This window comes from Ictalurus punctatus, chromosome 7 (genome assembly GCF_001660625.3).
Source record: "Ictalurus punctatus breed USDA103 chromosome 7, Coco_2.0, whole genome shotgun sequence".
In the NCBI taxonomy this organism is placed as follows: Eukaryota; Metazoa; Chordata; class Actinopteri; order Siluriformes; family Ictaluridae; genus Ictalurus; species Ictalurus punctatus.
The window spans coordinates 10,281,288-10,307,909 of NC_030422.2; the positions used below are offsets into that span (position 1 = coordinate 10,281,288).

Here is a 26,622-nt window from a genome sequence, read left to right on the forward strand (position 1 = left end):
CAAGTGCGGGGAACGAGGGTCTGCTCGCTTAGGGAGATACGACTGGGGAAATCAGCCAGACGAGTCAGAGCGCCTCTGATCACGCTGACAAAAATCGCTTCCAGAGTCCACGCATATACACACACATAGCCAAGACCCATCACTTTGATTACCTATGCGTGGTGTAGATATATAAATAATAATAAGAACGCTTTTCCGTTCTAATTAGTCCGAAAGTTTTCATCCAAATAATTTCCGACATCTCGGGAGAGCGGTTTATATCATATAACGCGTAATCGTTTGATATGGTGTAGTTCTCCGTATTTACGGAAGGAGTCTCCAGTGTCAGCGCAGAGGAGTCGATCGTCACGTTAGCGGGAAACAACAAAGCCATACAAGTCCCCGTGCGAGTGGTTACTATAAAAACAGTACATCTTCTGACCAATCAGAATCGAGAATTCAACAGCTCTCCTGTTTATCTTATTAACCATTTTATGAGCGTGTCTATTTATTTATTTATTTAAATAAAAAAAAAAGGGGGGGTTCGTTTGTACTGTGATACAATGACGGTGGATGTTGGATTAAATCGTAAAATGGTTCGTAAAATGGCCATGACGTGGCTTTAAAACCTAAAAGAGAAGCGTCAACAGGACACTGGTTGCTTCGTGGTCTGAATCGAACACACCGGCCATCGCAAATTAATCCGATCAGGTCTAATTAGTCTCGTATGAGCCGTATTTATTTACAGAATGATGCATATTTTGCAGTGAATTATTGGTAAATAGGAATAGCTGTTTCATCAGTCCACGTGTTGTCTCTCTTCACGAAATATGATCAATCACAGAGCTCTGAAATCTAGCATGCATATGAATCTCATTTGGACACATACTGTATACACATCCACACACACACCCACACACACACACACACACTCCATAACATCCTCCTCGGTCACAGTTAACAGCAGTTCTAAGATCACAGTCCATGAGGAGATTTGTCTTAATACTGGAACGTGGAAGACGAAATACAACAGAGGTAAACAAAACGCAGGAGTCGACTGACTTCGCTTCGGTTCAAAGGGTTCTTCAAGTTCTCAACCTCCGCAGGTGATCGTTCCCCCCTCCCCTCCCCCCATTTGGGGAAAAAAAAAAATTGTTTCTTCCGTGCCCTTCTTTTCTTCAATATGAAGATCAGAAGAGAAAAAAAAGGAATCGAAAATGTCCTCAGGGCTGACGGCGAACCCTTTCATTTCTATTTGAGGCTCGCATATTAATTCATGTCAAATATTATTCATTTAGCTTATAATTCTTCACTCTGTATGGCCTCCGGAAACTCGCAAACGGAAGGATTTCATTAAGAGAACACCCAGAATGCCGCTGTTAATAATGCAGGAAAGCTAAAGGCAATCCGGTAGCATGCGAACCAGATGCTTACCCCTCTACTGGTTCTTATTCATCGTCAGCCACGTTACATTGATCCCCCCGCCCCCAACCACCCCGTCTCCAAAGGTTCGCTGTTAGAGAAACATGCATGCATGCAAACTGAACCTGAGTAGTAAAAAAAACTAAACAAAACAAAAAACCCCACAGATTTGAGCTGCGTAATAATCGTCAGTGCAAAAAAAAAATGAAGATGAAGGAAAAAAAACAAAAACTGAACACAATCTGAGTCATTTATACACACTGCCTATAGACCAGGAGTAGTTTCCTTGTAGGGAAGCCCAAAGGTTCTCCAATGTTCCTCAGGTCTGATGGAGTTCGATGATATATATATATTTCCAAAATACTGCATGAAGAAGGTTCTCCAAGCCTCCGGTGGTGTTCTTAATGATGAAATGTTCCTCGGGGGGTGCGGTCTGGTTTCCGATTCGGACTCGCTTCAGACTCGGATGGGGAGAGTTTGGCTCATTTGTCTCATGTCCTGCACGCCGCCTAAACTCTTCCTCTGGTGGCCAGGCAGGGTCCCGCCAATACGGTACAGATCCCTGAGGAGGATAAACGAAAGGGAAGAGACGGAGTGAGACATCAAGGAAAGATATAAAAACCCCTCAGTAACACTCGATACAAAGAACAAAACAAGTTTTTTTTTCTTTAGGAAGGCCCCGAAGATCATCTTTTTCCATGTACAGGGAGTGTTAATTGTTGTATTCTTGATCCTGATTGGTCAGGAAGTAACAGCAGCTCGCATAGGAGGTGTGTATTTAGCATTTCTGGAAGGAGTCTCCAGTGTTCGTGCTTTGTAACAGTAAAGCTGTAATAATTTGACGTTTTTCCACCACATGAAAGTCTTCGGGACAGAGGAATTGACATTTTCCAGTTTCTCCGTAACATGACAAGCTGTGTTTCATTTTGTCATGCAATTGTATATAACTACTAACCTTCAAGAACGCTGAGCTAATAAAAAGTATGACGTGTCATTCTTTAATTGAGAAAAATTCTATATCCCTGTGGCATGAGAGGAATGAAACTCTTTGTTCCTATAGGAAAATAATCAACATTGAGGTGGAAACAAAAATCGAAAATTGTTGTCTTAAGAATCGAAATCATATCGTAGCAGATTCAGTAGTATCGTCGAATATCGAAAAATTGCTTAAGTATCGAAATCGTATCGTTGAAGACTCTAGTATACTAAAATATTGAAAAGCGTTGTCTTAATCGTATCGTAGCAGATTCAGTGGCCTGTCAAATACTGAAAATTGTTGTCTTAAGTATTGAAAACATCGCCGCAGATTCGGCGGTGTCGTCAAATATCGCACCAGCCATCATTGATTATTTTCTGAAGACAGCACACCATGAAGTCCTCTATTCCTTACTTCTTGTCACAGACTTCCCGGTCAATGTCAGCGCTGAGCTGAGAAAGTTCCAGCACCCAAATCATATCTGCTCAGTCGTGGCCGCTTTCTATTGATGATGGGAATAAGAGAGAGGCTGGGAAAGTGACAGAATGATAATATATAGGAATGGAAAAGTAGGTGGGGGGGGGGGGGATCCACAGTATGATGCAATAACCGGGTTTCTAGTACATCACTACATCACTATATCTGCTTAAATCCAATTATTCAGCTTGGGGAAACGGCTACGGTGCTTTTTTGTTTTTTTACGACGCCGCCTTTAATTATTGCCTTTAACAAAAGTAGCTTCATCAGCTGTATAACTCGAACACCATAACTCTTTGAGTTCTCCTTGGTATGATATACTGACACTTCCTCGTTGAAAATACCTGCAAGGCGTCGTGCCTCTAGAGATTAAAAAGCTTCGCTGATGTTACGGTCACGCCAATAAAACTACTCGAGAGGGAGAAGATCAATTCAGCATAAGTCACTGTCCAATGGCTTTGCCATTTAGGAACCATATAAAACAGCTAACCCAAAGAAATGACAAGAGCAGCGAAAGCTATTTCAATCAATTTACAACAATACACACACACTTTGCACATGCACACACACACACTTTGCACACATATGCAGCTGTGGACTCTGGAAATTGGATCACGGCGTGTCAACAGCAGAGACGGGCCGCCGCTCTCGCATACAGATGCGACCATAAATGGATCATCGGCATGCAGCTCCATGCGAGAGTGTCGCCCTTTGTGCCCACGCACACACTCGCACACTCCTACACACTCCGCGCTCTCCACGCTACGCTCGGCTCAGCTCGCTCGCCGCATTAAAAAGCTCATTAGCGGGCCAATTAAAGCTGCTGCTCTCTCTTAGTTTCTCCTCCGTCTCCCTTATTAGGCTTGCTGCATCTGCCGTGCCTGAGGTCTTCGCCGCCACTGCTTAAGGAACAGTGTATGAAAAGGAAGGCAAAAAATAAAAAAATGAAAATTAAATGGCGGTGTGTACAGTACATCCACCTGTTTTTGCGAGACTTTGATCTAAATAAAAAGAACATTAAAAAAAAAAAATATCCCAAATAATGCTCTTTGAAAAACACACACACAAACACACAATTAAATGAATATATATATATATGTATATATATTTAAAGAAAAGAAATTAATTAAAAAATGTAAATAAATAAGAAAAAAAATAAAATACTCATTTATTTATATATTATTAAATTATTTTATGCTGCATTATTTTTAATTCTAATCATTCCACACATGTTGTTTTATAGCGAGGTCTTGCAATGATAAACACAATACAACTACACAACTAATATATTTATACAATAAAATTCAAACCATTCAAATAAAATAAGAAATTGAAATAAATAAAATCAAAGATTAATTGAGTTATATTTAATTTGCCTGTTTTTTTTAAGATGCTATTTTGGCATGGATAAAATTATAATAGTTCCAATTAAATGAAAAGAGAAAAAAAGGCTAAATTATGAAAAAAATAAAAACAGTTTTAAATATATAATAAAACTACGGATAAGGATATAAAGTTAGGATGTACCATATTTTATTTATTTGTTAGTTTTTTTACAGTGACGTGGCGTTTTGCCGCTGTCTTCTTGCTTGTTGTCATTGTTTAGCAGAAACGACGGCTGTGCATTAATCAGGAGGAATATTCGGATGGCGTGCCTAATATCTGGAATGTAGTTATATACCGGAAAAGTTTTGCGTATGCATGGATTGCGTAACTCTTGTTAATTCACGAAATCATTTTTCACTCCTTCAAATAAAACCACAACAATGCGACGCGACTCGACACGTGACGGATGAATTAATAAACGAACGCGTGCTCTTTTCGAATGCGCTGAAAAGGCGAGCAGAATGACAAGTCACTAATTATTTTTTAATTACTGCAGTGATATATTACGATAGGTGCTCCGTTACTCTTTTCTCAAGCTACGCCTGGATAAATGCGTGCTTGAAAGGGGGGGGGGGGGGGGGGGGGGGGGGGGGGGGGGGGTAAATCCGACCACTCTGACGTCAGAGACTTTTGACCTTCAGAGACAAATTAAACACAGAACAATGTTACATAAAGCCCTAAGTGTAAAGCGTTATGACTAATCAGCTTTGTGAGTACAGACACTGAAATTATTCACACACACACTTACCCTGAGTGTGCGGAGGTTAGTGTTTTGAGGCTGGCAGCATTGCGCAGCAGCTTGTCCAGCGTGCTAACGATGTGGGCGAAGCGAGGCCGCGCGTTGCGCTCCTTCAGCCAGCACTCGAGCATCAGTTGATGAAGAACGGCCGGGCAGTCCATGGGTGGAGGAAGCCTGTAGTCCTGCTCCACCGCGTTCATCACCTATGACAAGCCGACGTGGACGAGAAGACGGTCACACTGGATGTCAAGTGCAACACTTTGTTGTCAGTGTAGAATTTTAAATAACCAACCAAGTCACATCCTCTTGTGGAATATTAGCAATAACGCCTGCAACACTTCGAGCTATCTGAATCAACTAGGCGCTACATTGCTTAATTTTCAAAATATAAACGATATACGTTTTCTTTATACGCTGTGTGTCAAGTCAATAAGTCATCATCCTGCTTTTGGTTCACATCCCAGAAGAGTCGATTTCCTGATTCACTGATTCAGTGATAATTTAAAGAGTCGATTCCAAAGCTTTGGAGTCGATTTCTAACATCAAAAATGATTTGAATGCTTCATTTTGAGAAAGAGATGGATATTTGAGTTTCACTGGTTGGAATTGAATGAATCAGGGCTTGAAATGCAAGTGAGACCCTGGACTGTTGGTTCACTGGTAATGCTGACATATATTTGCAAAAGTTTGTGCGGAATAAGAATCAAATATATATCGAATACTGGAAATTTAACAATTTTTTTTAAAATGACAACCCGCCATTATCAAAAAAAAAGAAAGGTTGATTTTGTTTCTATTTTTTTCAGGTTAAAGAATTTGTGAACCTCACAGCAGATGATGATAAGTGAAGGATCATTTGTCATATTGTTTCAAATCCTTCTGAAGGGTTAAAACAGTTGGGCTAAAGATGCCAACGTTGCTAATAATAAGCGATGGCTAGTCGAGGCCAGTTAGCGTTATGTAAATGAGACTTTGCTGACGGCTTCCCGGGAGATTCTGCTCCACTGGTTAGCCACGTTAGCGCTTTTAGGCGATGTGATAAAGAGACAGCGCGTGCAGGTTTAATCCTCGCTTGGCAGGGCCTGCAGAGCGACGCTCAAGTCTACATACACACTCCATCTGTGAGACTGATAAGGCTGGAGAGAGAGTGTGTGTGTGTGTGTGTGTGTGTGTGTGCTGCAGTTTTTCTCGCTCACATCCTGGTTGCTCATGTCCCAGTAGGGCCGCTCTCCGAACGACATCACCTCCCACATGACGATGCCGTAGCTCCACACGTCGCTGGCTGTGGTGAACTTGCGGAAGGCGATGGCCTCGGGGGCTGTCCAGCGGATCGGGATTTTTCCACCCTGTGTGTGTGGAGAGAGAAACGCGCCCACGAGCCACATGAGCCGTTTGACGCCAGATTCAAACCCACCAGATGCCTAATTAGAGTAGAGCCTGAATACTTTCTCGCAGGCTTCCCTCCTCGCATCGCAGTGTGTTCGCTGATTTGGCAGAAATCTGACTGTGGCACGAGCAGCATGGACAAAGACGCTAATCGGTACGCATGAAAATGTCCTGCTAGCTCTGAAATACTGCATCAAGCCTGTGTGTTATGGTCTGTCACCTGTGAAGGAGGCGTGGCCTATGTGTCAGTCAGTGCTATATATCTGTCAGGCCTAATGATGGAGGTGTGGTCTATGTGTCTGTTAGTCAGAGTGAAGGAAGTGTGGCCTGTGTGCCTGTTAGTTTCAGTGAAGGAGGCGTGGCCTATTTGTCAGTCAGTGCCATAAATCTGTCAGTCCTAATGATGGAGGCGTGGTCTATGTGTCTGTTAATCACAGTGAAGGAGGTGTGGCTGGTATGTCTGTCAGTCCTAATGATGGAGGCGTGGTCAATGTGTCTGTTAGTCACAGTGAAGGAGGTGTGGCCGGTATGGCTGTCAGTGATGGAGGCATGGGCTATGTGTCTGTTAGTCATCGTGAAGGAGGTGTGGTCGGTAGGTCTGTCAGTCATAATGAAGAAGGTGTGGCTCCTGCAACTATTAATCTTAGAGAAGAGGCATGGTCTAGGTGACTAAATTCTGAGAATGGAGGTGTGGCCAATGTACCTGTCAGTCCTAATAATGGAGGTGTGGCCTATGTATCTGTCAGTCACAGTGAAGGAGGTGTGGCCTATACAGTATCTCACAAAAGTAAGTACACCTCTAACATTTTTGTAAATATTTGATTATATCTTCATGTGACAACACTGAAGAAATGACACTTTGCTACAATGTAAAGTAGCGAGTGTACAGCTTGTGTAACAGTGTAAATTTGCTGTCCCCTCAAAATAACTCAACACACAGCCATTAATGTCTAAACCTTTGGCAACAAAAGTGAGTACACCCCTAAGTGAAAATGTCCAAATTGGACCCAATTAGCCATTTTCCCTCCCCGGTGTCATGTGACTTGTTAGTGTTACAAGGTCTCAGGTGTGAATGGGGAGCAGGTGTGTTAAATTTGGTGTCATTGCTCTCACACTCCCTCATACTGGTCACTGGAAGTTCAACATGGCACCTCATGGCAAAGAACACTCTGAGGATCTGAAAAAAAAATGTTGCTCTACATAAAGATGGCCTAGGCTATAAGAAGATTGCCAAGACCCTGACACTGAGCTGCAGCACGGTGGCCAAGACAGGCTCCATTCAGAACAGGCCTCGCCATGGTCAACCGAAGAAGTTGAGTGCACGTGCTCAGCGTCACATCCCAGATGGAAGCCTCTTCTAAAGATGATGCACAAGAAAGCCCGCAAACAGTTTGTTGAAGAGAAAAAGACTAAGGACATGGATTACTGGAACCATGTCCTGTGGTCTGATGAGACCAAGATAAACTTATTTGGTTCAGATGGTGTCAATCATGTGGCGGCAACCAGGTGAGGAGTACAAAGACAAGTGTGTCTTGCCTACAGTCAAGCATGGTGGTGGGAGTGTCATGGTCTGGGGCTGCATGAGTGCTGCCGGCACTGGGGAGCTACAGTTCATTGAGGGAACCATGAATGCCAACATGTACTGTGACATACTGAAGCAGAGCATGATCCCCTCCCTTCGGAGATTGGGCCGCAGGGCAGTATTCCAGTATGATAACGACCCAAACACACATCCAAGATGACCTCTGCCTTGCTAAAGAAGCTAAGGCTGAAGGTGATGGACTAAACCCTATTGAGCATCTGTGGGGCATCCTCAAACAGAAGGTGGAGGAACACAAGGCCTCTAACATCCACCAGCTCCGTGATGTCGTCATGGAGGAGTGGAAGAGGACTCCAGTGGCAACCTGTGAAGCTCTGGTGAACTCCATGCCCAAGAGGGTTAAGGCAGTGCTGGAAAATAATGGTGGCCACACAAAATATTGACACTTTGGGCCCAATTTGGACATTTTCACTTAGGGGTGTACTCACTTTTGTTGCCAGAGGTTTAGACATTAATGGCTGTGTGTTGAGTTATTTTGAGGGGACATCAAATTTACACTGTTACACAAGCTGCACACTCACTACTTTACATTGTAGCAACGTGTCATTTCTTCAGTGTTGTCACATGAAAAGATATAATCAAATATTTACAAAAATGTGAGGTGTACTCACTTTTGTGAGATACTGTATGTCTGTCTTTCACACATCGGGCTGTAAATAGTAATTATTAATAATAGTAAATATTTTTACCATAGCTAGCCAAGCAATAAAGCTTTAATGATAACTGACCTTTTTTTCTTTTCTACAAATAATCACAAACAAACTTACCAGGGAGCTGGTATAGGTCGGGTCGGACGAGTTCTCATCCAGAAAGCGCGAGAGGCCGAAGTCGGAAACTTTGCACACCAGGTTGCTGTTAACGAGGACGTTGCGTGCTGCCAAGTCGCGGTGGACGTAGTTCATGTCGGAGAGGTACTTCATTCCGGCCGCGATGCCTCGCAGCATGCCGACGAGCTGCGTCACCGTGAACCCACCGTCGTTCAGCTGGAACGGGAACCACAACGTCACGTCATGTCGTTGCGGTAAAAATACGGAATAGTTACACTGATCTAGATGTCGCCGAGTCAACAAGTCTTAAAATAACATTCTAGATTTTTCTCTCGTGTTTCCATTGGAGAGCTACGTCACCAAACGCCGTGCTCTGTTGTAAAATGATACTGTGGAATGTACGCTTATCATTCCCGGTCTCTGCGATGTTTTTACAGACGCGTGACACCACATCGCTTCCGGGATAATCGGATGAATCAGCAGCGCGGTTCTGTTCGACTGCTCTCACAGGATTGTGTGATCCGTTTCCCGATAACTCGAGCGACGTGGTTAGCATAACGCAGCTGTCGTTTGTGAAAAGTTTTGATCTCGGGTAAAATGGCAGCCGACAGCGCGAGCGAACGAGAAACCTTCATGACCCCGGTTCTCAGTCGAGAGAATCCGCGGGAGTCGCTCTGAGCCTCAAAGCGGAACCATCGTTAGATCATTAACGGCTTGCACGTGCTCCTGTTCAGTCACGCGGTTGTTGTTTTTTTCTGCCATGTTGCTGATGATTCATGAAGTTTGTGTCGGTGGGCAGATGAAGACGTTTGTGTGTGTGTGTGTGTGTGTGTGTGTGTGTGTGTGTGTGTGGTGTCCTGAGGTAAGGATGGTACACTCAGTGCTGTTAGGAGATGACTTGAGAGACAGCCAGTCCCTTGTCCAAGTTTGACTCATGTGCAGAATGGTCAGCGAGTGAAGTCTTTTCTAGAGGCTATTTATCCACTGCAGTTTAGCACGGAGGTGATCTGGGGTCCCTGCTGTCATGAGAGAACCCTGAGGTGGAACCGAGTTGTAAGGTAAATTAAGGTTATTTCTGGAGAAGTCTCTCATGCTCCAGACTTTAGCCAGTTCTTCTGTCAACATGCAAAAAAAAATAAAAATCACAGACACAGAGACCACTGACTGCTCATCTCTGCTTCATCAATTTATAGACGCAAAGTTCTGATAGGAACGATGGTCCACCAACTCAAATCGCATTAGGTTCCTGAAAAGGTTCCTGCGGTTCTGTTTTTTTTTTTGTTTTGTTTTTTAGCAATAACCCCTGAACTCACCCTGAGGAAGGAGTCCAAAGCTCCGTTCTCCATGAACTCGGTTACTATCAGCACCGGGCAGCTCCGGGTCAACACCCCCTCCAGGTGGATGACGTTGGGGTGGTCGAACTGGCCCATGATGCTCGCCTCTGCCAGGAAGTCGCGTCTCTGATGCTCCGTGTAGCCTGCTTTCAGAGTCTTGATTGCCACGGCCACTTCCTTCCTGCCGGGCTGCTTTAACCTCCCGCGACAAACCTCTCCAAACTCCCCTGGAGGAAAGGAGAGACAGAGGAGTGGTCAAAAAACAAAAGAGAGAGAAGAAGACAAGAATAATCAGTTGAGCTGAGGGAGGAACACTTGTCATAAAGGATTATCAGATGTTGAGATGAAAAAGGACACACGGATTGGTCATGTTTAAGTACGTGGTACAGAGAGAGAGAGAAAGAGAGAGTATTCGTTAATTTTTTTGAAAAGAAAATGGGGGTTGAAAAATAGGAAATTCAGATGTTTGAGGAGGAAGTGGGGTATGAACTGACCATTTTCTCTCTGTCCGGTGTGAAAACGCCTTTGTTTACCTGCTCCGATGACTTCCTCAATCTTCACGCAGGAGATGTCGATCTCACGGGCGAACTCGTGCACCGCCTCGTTGGGGTCTTCGTAAGTGAAAGGGTCGATGTAGACTTTCACACCCGGGGACACTGTGAGATGTAAAAAAAAAGGGGGGGGATCAATAACGCTGGATCTCCTACAGATGTGTTTGTTTATATTCATTTGAAATATTTCGTCTGAGAACAGCTGCTTGTAGCGACTATATTTCACACATCCTGTGGACGGCTTTACTCACCGTACTGCTGCAGCTTCTCTGTGTACTCCAGCTCAGAGCCTGTGCGCTGCCTCCTGAAACCAGACCAAAGGCGTTCACAGTGTGATCACGTACAGCATTTGCTCTTAATGAGTGCCGTGTGGAACTGTTCGGCATTGATTTCACACTGCTGCACGGCGGTTCTGTATCACCGGAAAACAATGAGCGTGGCGGCTGGAGATCGCCTAGTTCTCTACCGCAAATGTAATTGCGCCATTACGCGGTTGAAGTCAGTTGCGCACCACAGACCTGCACTGATGCCCCGCGTAGCTGGTCGGACTCTCCGCGAACAGGTACTGTATATGCGGATTCTGTTGGCGTCCGTGCTTGGCCTGGAAAAGCCTGGAGTCGTCTTATTAGACCTATTTTGTATTGCTAACTTTGCATTAGGAAGGCAAGCGGATGAAAAGGAGTGGATGGTCCCACTCCCTCCCTCCACCACCCTCCGGTATTGTTGCCCTAACAATAAAAGCCGCCTCTAATTAGCATCTCATCTCCGATGGAAATGGGCGGCGGAGAAGAATGACGTCTCGCACAGCAGGCCACAGCGACACACACGCATTAGGAGTACGTGAATGAGAAAAAAGGAGGGGGGGAAACGAAACAAAACAAGGAGCCGGAATAACGGGGGACAATTTGGGAAGAATTGCCAAAACACAGACTACGCAAAGTGTAAACTCTGAAAACTCGGCATTCTTTGCCCTTCTGTGCTAGCATCAGCTGACGATCGACAGCACTTCTGCAAAATGGACATCTTTTTTTTTTTTTTTTGCAGATGCTTGTAAAAGAATGTCAGGGAAAAAAACCCAGACAATTCTAAATATATTGCTTATTGTGTGACTGTCTGAGACGCAGTCTGCATTTATTTCGCTCGTTAGCGTTATGGAAAAAAAAAAGCCAGGATAAGGGATTTGACTGGTCTCTCTCTCTTTCTCTCTGTCTCTCTCTCTCTCTCTCTCACCTGAGGCAGAGAACAGCGATGACCACCGTGGCCACGATGACGACGAAGCCGGCCAAAGCCGAACCGATGATGAGGGGTAGCTGGTCCTGCACGGAGCGCTCCGGATCGTCTGCAAGAGGAGAAAGGGAGAGGGAAATGCAATTCAGACATCGGCAGCATTGCCAAAAAAATGCAGAATGAGAAAAGAGACGCCAAAAGTCATTGGCCGAATGTGCACTAACAGCTGTTTCCCGCAGTGACGCGCTGAAAAGAAAATAACTGGCCAAAAGCCGAAACCAAAATTCTTCTTTCAATTCAACATTTTCATACTATGCATTATATAAATATAAATATATATATATATATATATATATATATATATATATATATATATAGCAATTACACAATTTCTATATTTTCAGTAGTAGTAAATGTTTCTCAAATGCTCAGATTACATTACTCATGCTTTATTGATCATAAATTACAGGTTTGAGGTGAGGTTAATATTATATTTATACTATATATATATATATATATATATATATATATACACACATACATAGGTGAGGTTTATATTACATTTATATTATATTTTATATATATACACACATACATACATACATACATATATGTGTATATATATATATATATGTATATATATATATATATATATATATATAAACCCCCGTGATGCGGGGGTTTCCTTCGGGTACTCTGGTTTCCTCCCCCAGTCCAAAGACATGCTGATTGGCATGTCTAAAATGTCCGTAGAGTATGAGTATGTGATCGTGCCCCGCCTTGTGCCCAATGGATATGGGATAGGGAATCCCTTGGATAGGCTCCAGGTTTCCTGAAGGAAGGATAAGCGGTATAGAAGATGGATGGATGGAGATATATATATATATATATATATATATATATATATATATATATATATATATATATATATATATATATATATATAAAAAGTGATTACATTTCCAAATGTTTAATGTTTATAATCGTGTAGAATTTATATTATATAAAGAAATATATTGTTTTGTTTTGTTTTTTTTAGCTGTACGTCTCTGAGGCACCTTAAACTCTGAAGTCTGAGGGTTAAAGTCGTTAAAGCGTGATCTAGTTTTCCATGACCTCTAGGGTCAGTTTGTCGGACGGCGAGTGGACGATTAACGCCGACATGCCAGATAAATATGCAAATGAGCAGTCTGTGGGGTGTAAAAGCGTATCGGTTGTCAAGTGTGCCGTACGCTTGCTCGAAACGGTTCTTCATTCTGGAATGTAAGGACGTACCATGTAGGCTGGTGCTGTAGTCCACTGGGTGACTGTAGCTGCCATAGCCGGCCACGGTGCGAGCTCGGACCTGCACTGTGTACACCGTGCCCGTTTTCAGCCCCTCCACCCTCGCCGAACTGGTCTGAGCCGTGACCGTGTGAGAGAAAGACTCACCCTGTCACACACACACACACATGCTAGCTATAGTATCTACACAACACACAATGAATCATTGATCTGCACTTTTGCATTTCCATTGCACCAACAGGACTGGCGGGTTGCCAAGTCCCACTAAAGCAGTCAAGTGTCTGACAACCTCAAACTCCTGTCAACGGGAGAAATATTTTAATATGTACAAACGACCATCATTATGCTAAAGAACTAATATGTTCTCGTCTTATTTACATATAGTATCATGAATAAAGAACGCATATGAGAATAATGGACAAACTCTCATTTATATGGTAAAAGTAGGTTGTTATTTTATTTTAGATGCGTTCACCGTAGCTGCAGTTTTACCGAATCGATTCACAAAGCGCGAATGTGTTCCGTAAAACACCCCACGGAATCTAGTGTTTAAATAATATTTAAAATATTGCTATGTTAGTAAACTTGAGCGTTATAGTGTTATATTAATCCATCTATCCAACAAAAAACAACAACAACAAAAAAACAAATCACACCGAATGGGAATGTGGGCATGGCCTGATATTCTAATGCGCGCTTGCTCGACGCCGCTCTATCCGACACTCGAAGGAAGCATGCAGTATGCCGTTCGAGTTTTGATCGAGCTGTGTCCGTGAAATGTCGGCCTAGTGATTGGCGGATGCAAGATTAGCCCCACCCACTTTGCGAGTAAATTATTCACGGCTCGTGCTGTACCTGCAAGAATGTCGGTAACCTAATTAGAAAGGACGCAATCGTCCGTTTCTGCTCCCTTGGACTTTAAATAGAGGAAAAAATGTTTTGAGATTAAAGGGGAACGCAGCACGTCTGTCACAGCTCTGATGAAAACGAACGAGGAGAGAAAGAAGAAAAAACGCTGTCAAAAATGAATAGGAAAAAAAAACATTATCCTGCACTTTGGGTGTTAACTGTTTGGCTGGAAGCACAGGCCATCTGTTCGCCCCATTTTTAATTTTTTTTAATTAACTTTATTTATACCCAAGGGGGCAATCGGGTTTTCACACATCACAGCTTGGAAGGAAACCGGTGGCCGGAGCACAAACTCAGCCATTGTATAGACGTTTGGAGATGTTCAGCAGTGCCTTAATAATAAGAAGAATAAGAAGAAGAATAGCGATGACATTTTAATGGTCTCTGAGGTTTTAACAGAATTCTCATAAACTCACATGCTAAATTACAACGTGCTATGTGTAGAACATGTTGTAATATCTATAGTAACAGCTCGTTCGCAGGGCCGACGCTCGTGGTCGATCGTCTTCTAACCTTAATGGACTATAAAAGCACGTCATTATAACGTATCGTTTTTGTTTAGGTTTTTTTTTTTTAGAATGAGTCTCCAGTGTCAGATTCACAGCAAGGAATTTTCTCAAGTTATGTGGGGAAAAAAAGACGTGTTACAATTTAATGCTAATAAAAAATGTAAAAAAATTTTTTAAATGATGTGAAGGATTAAATTTCATATTAATTAAAAAAAAAATCGTAACAAGGGGGTCGGTGCTGCTTTTTCTTACCTGCTCGTGGTATTTGATCTCGTAATCTAAGATGACACCGTTGGGTCGCTCTGGAGGCAGCCAGGAGAGGCTGAGGGTGCTCGCTGTGGAACGCATGAGGTGCACAGTGGGTATAGCTGAAGGTGCTACAGAGTCGAGAGAGAGAGAGAGAGAGAGAGAGAGAGAGAGAGAGAGATAGATAACAAAACACAATAATCAGCATTTCAGGACCCAAAGTGGCTGCCTTTGTTATAGCAATTAAAATGATGCAAAGTTTATTGCTGTGTGTTTTAGTTAAATGCTGTTATGGGAATAGTGTGAAGAGGTGCGACGAGATGATGTCATCAAAAAAAGTGCAGCCAAAAAACCCCCCCAAAAAAACGCAGTCCCCCAAAATGTACGCTAGGTTCTTATGGAGACGAGCCAACCCTCACCCGCCTGATTGGTGGTTATATTGACGGTGGCGTAGCGCGGCGTGACGGGGCTCTTGGGCGAGACGCCGTTGACGGCCTGGATCTCGAAGCTGTAGTGCGTGTGAGCTTGCAGGTTCCTGACGGCCGCGTGTCTCTCGGCGAGGCCCAGGCGCCGCGGCGCGACCTCCACATTGTCGTCACAGCGCACGCAGGCGCCGTGCTCGCACTTCTTGCACACCACGTTGTACACAAGGTCGGCTCGGCCGCCAGAGTCGCGTGGCTCCGCCCACTCCAGAGACACCGACGTCTCGTTTATGCTGGAGATCACGCTGAGAGGGGCTGAAGGGACAGCTGAAGACAAAGATGGAGGGGAAACGCTCAAACAAGACAGTTCCTACTATCGCATACATTAGAGCAGCATAACCCTCTAAGGGTTTTTTTGGTCATTATTTATAAATTATATTCTATGAAAACAGTGCTGCCTGATCACACGCGAAATTAACTGTGATAGTCAGGAGCACGCTGTCAGCCTTTTAGAGGAAAATGCTCATGGTGGTAGTTCAGGGAATGAAAAAAATAAATAAAAAGTACATATGAACCTCTTTTTTGGCGACCTCTAATGATTGGATACAAATTCGGAAATCGCGCAAGTTTACACACTATAACAAAATCGCAAGCCATCTCCGACGTAGTTTATTTATTTATTTATTTTTTAATTTGTTTGTTTATTCCGGGTATCTTCCAGTCACATCATGTCCTGACGTGTTTTATTCCTCTTATACCATCAATTAAATGAAAGTACGTGACACTTTTTACCCCTTTGTAGTTACATTTAACGTTAAAGAACGTCCACGAAAGTTGTTCCTTGGCCAGCCTCTCTTTTTCTCTGACAGAGATAGAGCTCTGACACTGGAGACTCCTTCCATAAATGTGACATCATGGTGTTCTTAAAAAACTTCACTATTATCGACAATTATGCAGTAGTTTTTTTTGTTAAATAATGTCACTTTTTTAATCTCTCTCTCTCTCTCTATGTATATATATATATATATATATATATATATATATATATATATATATATATATATAATTAATCTTATTTTTCCAATACGTGAAATATCTCCTCCTCAAAACCTGCGTATTGATTTTGTTAATTAGGGTTTTAGCCTTAAGCCAATTTCTAGTAATTACCCTTTCATCAGCTGTGAGAAGTGTTTTAACTCAGTTTCCTTCCTCCTTCGGGGCGAGACAAGCCCTGAAATATTGCCTGGCTACGACGTGCTCCTGTGAGTGTGAATTAAACAAACGGCTTGGCAACTCCAGAATATATGCTCGTGATTTACATCTAGAACGCCATGGTGTGTCAACCCCCCCCCCCCCCCCCCCCCCCCAAAAAAAAAAAAAAAAACCCCGTAGATGTTTGCTTTTAATTTCAGGACTAATAAAGAATCTAATCTATTTTTTTTCTTCCCCATTTGGATTCCTTTGACTTTTGGGAGAATTGAGCATGCCGCTTCCATTTTCACAATTCTTTCCCCTTCACTTTGTTATGCTTCAACTGAAACATCTGTCAAATAAATAAATGCAAATTTATTCCACTGTGATAAATGTATTTAATCGAATCCCAATTCATTTTCCAATTATTCAAACTGAACGCCAGTTACAAAATCACGACACGAAAGGGTAAAAACTATGCCCCTAAGTTAAACGATTAATTATTGGCACCCTTCGTTGAAAGGGGTGTATATTCAAAGTATAAATTAAAATGTACAACACACGTGGTAAGTGATATTAAGCATATCGAATGAGCTTAAACATATGCAAGTGGTCACTTTTTCAAATCTATATTAAAAAATTCATTTGTGAAATACTGGTTTCAAAAGTACTGGCACCCCACAAATAACATTTGGTCACAATAGATACGCTCTCAACTGTAGATGGTGCGTTTTATGAGACGGGGGGAAAAAGTCATTTGTGAAATACTGGTTTCAAAAGTATTGGCACCCCACAAATTACATTTCTGTTTTATGAGACAGAACCCCCCCCCCCCCCCAAAAAAAAAAAAAAATATAGATATATATTTTCCGGTGGAATCCTTTCAAACAGCCACAAAAAAATCTCTAAACCTGCGAGTGGGTCGGGAAAATGATTTCGTATAATGTTTCTTTCTGAAAGGTGCCAATAATTTTGGTGTCGATTCAATCTGTCCTGTCTGAGATCCCTGGATTCAAGCCTTCTGGTTTGTTGTTTTGGATAACGCCAGACTATTGCAGTATTGAACAGCATGATGCTGCACAGTGTAATAGCGTATAATGCGGCATTACATTAGGTTACAGTAGAGCAGGAGTGTGCAAACCTTCCAGCATTATTGAAACAGCTTGTGAGCTACCTTACAAGTATAATTAGGTTGGGCCCACTACTAAGAAGGTAAAAAAATCTGTTTCTATTTTGAACTTCTGCAGTTAAAAAAAAAACACCCATCATACCCTCATCACCCTCCTCATTCTCTCCTCTCACTATTCTTCAGGCACTAAAGAAAGAAAAAGAATGCATTCATTACAGCGTTTCTAATGTAAAATGCATCACGATATTGGTGTATCAGTACAACTCTTCTAACATACAGCACTGAGGGCTCTATTAAGCGAGTCATCTAAATGAATAGGCAACAGATGGTTATTGCAAAGTGATTATATCTGTTGTTGCTAATCATTTAATTATGAGTTATTACAAGTTACCTGTGGCCCTTGACTACATTTCTTTTATCTCCATCTGTGCTCCGGTTTCAGAAAGTCTGAACACTATGTAAAATCGCACTGTCGCTAAAAAATGTAACATCATTTCATAACACTGTTTCAAAACTGAAAATAGATTTAAATGTAAAGGGAAGTTCAGTTCTATTCAAGACAACACAAATGTTACAATCATTTACACCAATGACAACACCTACTACAATCATTTACACCCATTTCAACACCTATTACACTCATTTACACCCATTACAACACCTGTTACAATCATTTACACCTATTACAACACCTATTACACTCATTTACACCCATTACAACACCTATTACACTCATTTGCACCCATTACAACACCTATTACAATCATTTACACCCATTACAACACCTATTACAATCATTAACACCCATTACAACACCTATTACACTCATTAACACCCATTACAAGACCTGTTACAATCATTTACACCTATTACAACACCTATTACAATCATTTACACCCATTACAACACCTATTACACTCATTAACACCCATTACAATCATTAACACCCATTACAAAACCTGTTACAATCATTTACACCCATTACAACACCTATTACAATCATTTACACCCATTACAATCATTTACACCCATTACAACACCTATTACAATCATTAACACCCATTACAATCATTAACACCCATTACAACACCTATTACAATCATTAACACCCATTACAACACCTGTTACAATCATTTACACCTATTACAACACCTATTACACTCATTTACACCCATTACAACACCTATTACACTCATTTGCACCCATTACAACACCTATTACAATCATTTACACCCATTACAACACCTATTACACTCATTAACACCCATTACAAAACTTACTACAATCATTTACACCCATTACAACACCTATTACAATCATTTACACCCATAACAACACCTATTACACTCATTTACACCCATTACAACACCTATTACAATCATTAACACCCATTACAACACCTATTACAATCATTAACACCCATTACAACACCTATTACATTCATTTGCACCCATTACAACACCTATTACAATCATTTACACCCATTACAACACCTATTACACTCATTAACACCTATTACAACACCTATTACAATCATTAACACCCATTACAAGACCTGTTACAATCATTTACACCCATTACAACACCTATTACAATCATTTACACCCATTACAACACCTATTACAATCATTAACACCCATTACAATCATTAACACCCATTACAAAACCTGTTACAATCATTTACACCCATTACAATCATTTACACCCATTACAACACCTATTACACTCATTTGCACCCATTACAACACCTATTACAATCATTTACACCCATTACAACACCTATTACACTCATTAACACCCATTACAAGACCTGTTACAATCATTTACACCCATTACAAGACCTGTTACAATCATTTACACCCATTACAACACCTATTACAATCATTTACACCCATTACAACACCTATTACAATCATTAACACCCATTACAATCATTAACACCCATTACAAAACCTGTTACAATCATTTACACCCATTACAATCATTTACACCCATTACAACACCTATTACAATCATTAACACCCATTACAACACCTGTTACAATCATTTACACCCATTACAACACCTATTACAATCATTTACACCCATTACAACACCTATTACAATCATTAACACCCATTACAACACCTGTTACAATCATTTACACCCATAACAACACCTATTACACTCATTTACACCCATTACAACACCTATTACAATCATTAACACCCATTACAACACCTATTACAATCATTAACACCCATTACAACACCTATTACATTCATTTGCACCCATTACAACACCTATTACAATCATTTACACCCATTACAACACCTATTACACTCATTAACACCTATTACAACACCTATTACAATCATTAACACCCATTACAAGACCTGTTACAATCATTTACACCCATTACAACACCTATTACAATCATTTACACCCATTACAACACCTATTACAATCATTAACACCCATTACAATCATTAACACCCATTACAAAACCTGTTACAATCATTTACACCCATTACAATCATTTACACCCATTACAACACCTATTACACTCATTTGCACCCATTACAACACCTATTACAATCATTTACACCCATTACAACACCTATTACACTCATTAACACCCATTACAAGACCTGTTACAATCATTTACACCCATTACAAGACCTGTTACAATCATTTACACCCATTACAACACCTATTACAATCATTTACACCCATTACAACACCTATTACAATCATTAACACCCATTACAATCATTAACACCCATTACAAAACCTGTTACAATCATTTACACCCATTACAATCATTTACACCCATTACAACACCTATTACAATCATTAACACCCATTACAAGACCTGTTACAATCATTTACACCCATTACAACACCTATTACAATCATTAACACCCATTACAATCATTAACACCCATTACAAAACCTGTTACAATCATTTACACCCATTACAACACCTATTACAATCATTTACACCCATTACAATCATTTACACCCATTACAACACCTATTACAATCATTAACACCCATTACAATCATTAACACCCATTACAACACCTATTACAATCATTAACACCCATTACAACACCTGTTACAATCATTTACACCCATTACAAGACCTGTTACAATCATTTACACCCATTACAACACCTATTACAATCATTTACACCCATTACAACACCTATTACAATCATTAACACCCATTACAATCATTAACACCCATTACAAAACCTGTTACAATCATTAACACCCATTACAATCATTAACACCCATTACAACACCTATTACAATCATTAACACCCATTACAACACCTGTTACAATCATTTACACCCATTACAAGACCTGTTACAATCATTTACACCCATTACAACACCTATTACAATCATTTACACCCATTACAACACCTATTACAATCATTAACACCCATTACAATCATTAACACCCATTACAAAACCTGTTACAATCATTTACACCCATTACAATCATTTACACCCATTACAACACCTATTACACTCATTTGCACCCATTACAACACCTATTACAATCATTTACACCCATTACAACACCTATTACACTCATTAACACCCATTACAAGACCTGTTACAATCATTTACACCCATTACAACACCTATTACAATCATTTACACCCATTACAACACCTATTACAATCATTAACACCCATTACAATCATTAACACCCATTACAAAACCTGTTACAATCATTTACACCCATTACAACACCTATTACAATCATTTACACCCATTACAATCATTTACACCCATTACAACACCTATTACAATCATTAACACCCATTACAATCATTAACACCCATTACAACACCTATTACAATCATTAACACCCATTACAACACCTGTTACAATCATTTACACCTATTACAACACCTATTACAATCATTTACACCCATTACAACACCTATTACAATCATTAACACCCATTACAATCATTAACACCCATTACAAAACCTGTTACAATCATTTACACCCATTACAACACCTATTACACTCATTTACACCCATTACAACACCTATTACACTCATTTGCACCCATTACAACACCTATTACAATCATTTAGACCCATTACAACACCTATTACACTCATTAACACCCATTACAAAACCTACTACAATCATTTACACCCATAACAACACCTATTACAATCATTTACACCCATAACAACACCTATTACAATCATTTACACCCATTAAAACACCTATTACAATCATTTACACCCATTACAACACCTATTACAATCATTAACACCCATTACAACACCTATTACAATCATTTACACCCATTACAACACCTATTACAATCATTTACACCTATTACAACACCTATTACAATCATTTGCACCCATTACAACACCTATTACAATCATTTACACCTATTACAACACCTATTACAATCATTTACACCCATTACAACACCTAATACAATCATTTACACCTATTACAACACCTATTACAACACCTACTACAATAATTTAAGCCCATTACAAGACCTATTACAACACCCATTACAATCATTTACACCCATTACAACACCTATTACAATCATTAACACCCATTACAACACCTACTACAATCATTTACACCCATAACAACACCTATTACAATCATTTACACCTATTACAATCATTTACACCTATTAAAACACCTATTACAATCATTTACACCCATTACAACACCTATTACAATCATTTACACCCATTACAACACCTATTACAATCATTTACACCCATTACAACACCTATTACAATCATTTACACCCATTACAACACCTATTACAATCATTTACACCTATTAAAACACCTATTACAATCATTTACACCCATTAAAACACCTATTACAATCATTTACACCTATTACAACACCTATTACAATCATTAACACTCATTACAACACCTATTACAATCATTTACGCCCATTACAACACCTATTACAATCATTTACACCCATTACAACACCTATTACACTCATTTACATGGATTACAACAAATATTACAACACCTACTACAATAATTTAAGCCCATTACAACACCTATTACAATCATTTACACCTATTACAACACCTACTAAAACACCTACTACAATCATTTACACCCATTACAACACCTACTACAATCATTTACATATATTACAACACCTATTACAATCATTTGCACCTATTACAACACTTATTACAATCATTTACACCCATTACAACACCTATTACAATCATTTACACCCATTACAACACCTATTACAATCATTTACATATATTACAACACCTACTACAATCATTTACACCCATTACAACACCTATTACACTCATTTACACCCATTACAACAGCTATTACAATCATTTACACCTATTACAACACCTACTAAAACACCTACTACAATCATTTACACCCATTACAACACATATTACAATCATTTACACCCATTACAACACCTATCACAATCATTTACACCCATTACAACACCTATCACAATCATTTACACCCATTACAACACCCATCACAATCATTTACACCCATTACAACACCTATTACAATCATTTACACCTATTACAACACCTATTACACTCATTTACACCCATTACAATGCCTACTACAATCATTTACACCTATTACAACAACTGCTACACCTATGACCACAACCAGACTACAACTTAGTACACCTATAAAAACACCTATTTCAATCTAGTACATGTATTACCTTACCCATTGCAAAAGAATACAACTATGACAACACTTTTCTCGACCTGTTACAATCTATTCTACCTATTACAACACCCAACTGCATGGTTCTACACGGACCTTGGTCTGGACTCTAACTTGTATCCAAGCAGAGAGTCCGGCGTGTGAATGCTCACGCTGCACAACTCCACCAGATCAAATCTAATCCCTCAAAGGGTCAGATAAAAGCAGGCGTTTATTCCGAGTCACTTCGATCGAATCAGCTAATCGCGTGCACATATTCATTCCAAAAGCGTCGCTCTCTCGAAGGAGCCCTTGTCTGACAGCATGGATTTCAGAACCGATGGATCTCACCCGCAGAGTTAGAATGCAAAGTAATTAAAAGCAGAGGCTGCAGTTAGACACAAACCAAACGAGCCTCTGGGAAAAAAAATTCTAATCTGACTTCTTTTTTTTTTCTCTTTGTTCCTGACTGATATTAAGTGCACACTCCTCTGTGAAATCCATTCATAACATGCAATCGTGTCGGCACGGCGCTGTAAATAATCGAGCCGTTTGTTGCACTGGCTTTTCGTGAGTGCATGCAATATTGCTGATTCAATCCACGTGCATGTGCGCAATTAGCCTGCAGGCTAAGTGGTTCCGGGATTCGCTTTGATAATGGCGAGGAAGGTGGCCTTTATTGCTTTTTTATTCGGTGTCATCAGGCAAATTAAACATGCTCAACAAGGCAGGGAAACACAGGAGACTCACTGGTGCAGGGCGAGTCAGGAGAGTCGCCGTCGGCACGGTAGTACCCGTTCTGACATGGGCACACGCTGGACGCGCCGGACGTGGCCCGGCTGAAAGGTGGACACGGGGTGCAGAATCCTTCGCCCTGCTTGGACTTGAAGAAGCCGGCTGTGCATGCTGAGAAGGAAAGGGAAAAGGTCACTCAAGGCAGCAACATGTTTTGTCTTTCTGGCTGCAGGCGAAACACAAAGTCGGAATTTTAGATGTAGTACGTGTGTACGTAATTTTTTTCTTAAAGGATAGAATGATTAAAATAACAGATTCTTCATAAAGAATGGGGAAAGAGTTACTGATAATTAGACACTGACCAAATTATTCTGGATAAAGACTGGGTTGGCGTTTAAAATTGATAAACAATGTTATAATTGATCGTTATTAATAATGATTTAGTGCCAGTTTTTACCATTCAGTGTCCAGGAACTCTGCACTCTCATTTAACACTAGATTATTTATCAAAATTAATTATAAAACTAAAAAATATCTAAAAAAAAATACTGGATATACATATTTTAGACATCTTGGACCTGTTGTTTTGGACATATTAGACATTCTAGACATACTCTTGACATACTGGACCTACTTTGAACATACTTATTAGTCTTTGGACATAATCAATATACTTTGAGTATGCTGGACACACTTTGGACAAAGAACATACTTTGGACATAATGGATATACTTTCAACACACTGGATATACTTTAGACATATTAGGCATATTAGACATACTCTGGCCATATTGGACCTACTTTGGGCATACTGAATAGTCTGGATATACTTTGGAATTAGTGAACATACCTCGGATATACTGAGGACGCTCTGGACATATTGGACAGACTCTGGATATACGGGCAATATTCTAGACATAATTTGACTAGATTCGATGTACATATTGTGAACAGACTAGACACGTTGGACATATTTTGGACGTACTAGACATCTTGTGGCCATATTTGACACACGCTGGATATTCTTTGTACAAATTGTACTTTTTTTTTTATTAACCTATTTTATGCTGCAAACTTAGATGATGCTGACTAGTCCTTCTTCCTTCTTTGCAGTCACGTATCTCAGTTAGGATCATCATTTCTGTCTCAATCAATCGTTACACTAAAAGAAAAATAACGGCGGCCCTATAGCATCGCCTTGCAATGGAACCAGTGTTGGCTAATGGCTAAAACACAAAGGTTGCAGCAGTATGGCATTGGAAATATAGCAGGATGATTATTAGAGCCTAGATGTCGCATTTACTATAAGATAGGGACGCGCTTCTGCAAGATTTAACAAGACGAAATGCTGAACAGCATGTGCCATTTTGCTGTAGAACGACATCAGCGTACCACACCCTCCTCCTCCATCCCGTTCTGAATGGAATCGATGTGGAAATAGCTTGAAGAGCGGAGAGTCACATTGGAATGCCGGCTGCCTGCGTTATTGCTCTACCACACTGCAGCGGCTGAATTACACCTCAGCTACCGGGCCTGCTTCAGTATTCCACCCATGATATATATTAGTTCCTGACTGAAGGAGAAGAGTGTGAGGATAATAAGAAAGTGGAAAATCCAAGCGAGTGGCCCCTTAACAGGCGCGGCGCTCTGCATTCAGATAGGTACAGGGTGGAGTACGGAGGATGAGAGGAGCGAAAGAGAGGGGGGGGGTGGGTAGGGGGAAATAATAGCCAGAAAAAGACAGACATATGGAGAGATACAAATACAGACAGACAAACAGAGTGAGACAGACAGAGAGAGAGAGAAGGTAGAAAAAATAATAGTCAGAGAGAGAGAGCAGAGAGACATACCACAGTCAAGGAGAAAGAGACAAAGACAGCAAGAGATAAAGTATGAAAGAGTGAGAGGCACACAGAGAGGGAGCGAGAGAGAGAGAGTGAGAGACATGGGCACAAAGAGTCGTAAGAGAGAAAGTAATGAGGAGGAAGCAGGAAGCATGAAAGAGAGAGAAAGAAACAGAGAGGGGGAGAGGTACAGGATGAGATTTGGTACAAGACAGAACTAAAGGAAGATAGAGAAGGAGAGAACAATGGGGATGAGGTTTAGAAAGATGGATATGATGAGAGAGAGAGAGAGAGAGAGAGTTAGCAGTAGAGAATGAGAGAGATTGCAGAACCGAGCGAGAGAGGGTGGGTGAGAGAGATGCATAAAAAATAGTGAGAGGGAAAACGAACAGGTTAGATGCAGAAAGACGAAAGCTTGAGCAAATAGAGAAAGAAATAGGGTGACGAAAAAAGCAGGATGGACAGACAGATACATAGAGAGAGACAGGGAGAGCGACAGCATGCCCAGGCTGACAGATAAATGCTAACAGAGCTGCCTGAGGTAAGTGGTAGCTGTGTCCAGCCAGAGAGGTGACAGAAAAACCCCCACCTCTATCCGCGCTCTCGATCTCGCTAAACAAACAACCCACCCCCCACACCATCCACTCTTCCCAGCTCTAGGCCAAGTGGTGGTCTGGTGACGCACAACGTCCCCGCAGGGAATCATCTATCAGTCCTTTAAGGCTTGCCCTTAACCTTGAGAGACCATATGGAAACGAATGAAGCCCGTCTGAACTCTGAACTCTGTGGAAC

The 26,622-nt window shown here is 40.8% G+C and overlaps 1 protein-coding gene across 1 annotated transcript in view; it reads right to left on the reverse strand.

The window, feature by feature from the left end:
- Positions 1 to 702: 702 nt before the first annotated feature.
- Positions 703 to 26,622, reverse strand: part of ephb3a (eph receptor B3a) — a 32,626-nt gene continuing 6,706 nt past the window's right edge. Inside the window, exons 5-16 of the mRNA XM_017470999.2 lie at positions 24,002 to 24,157; positions 15,212 to 15,541; positions 14,799 to 14,923; positions 13,120 to 13,276; positions 11,848 to 11,956; positions 10,869 to 10,921; positions 10,600 to 10,722; positions 10,046 to 10,293; positions 8,733 to 8,948; positions 6,176 to 6,325; positions 4,989 to 5,182; positions 703 to 1,963 (exon numbers count right to left, since the gene is read on the reverse strand). Coding sequence (XP_017326488.1) covers positions 1,858 to 1,963; positions 4,989 to 5,182; positions 6,176 to 6,325; positions 8,733 to 8,948; positions 10,046 to 10,293; positions 10,600 to 10,722; positions 10,869 to 10,921; positions 11,848 to 11,956; positions 13,120 to 13,276; positions 14,799 to 14,923; positions 15,212 to 15,541; positions 24,002 to 24,157 — 1,967 coding nt within the window. The 3' untranslated portion in view covers positions 703 to 1,857. The remainder of the gene's footprint in view (positions 1,964 to 4,988; positions 5,183 to 6,175; positions 6,326 to 8,732; positions 8,949 to 10,045; positions 10,294 to 10,599; positions 10,723 to 10,868; positions 10,922 to 11,847; positions 11,957 to 13,119; positions 13,277 to 14,798; positions 14,924 to 15,211; positions 15,542 to 24,001; positions 24,158 to 26,622) is intronic.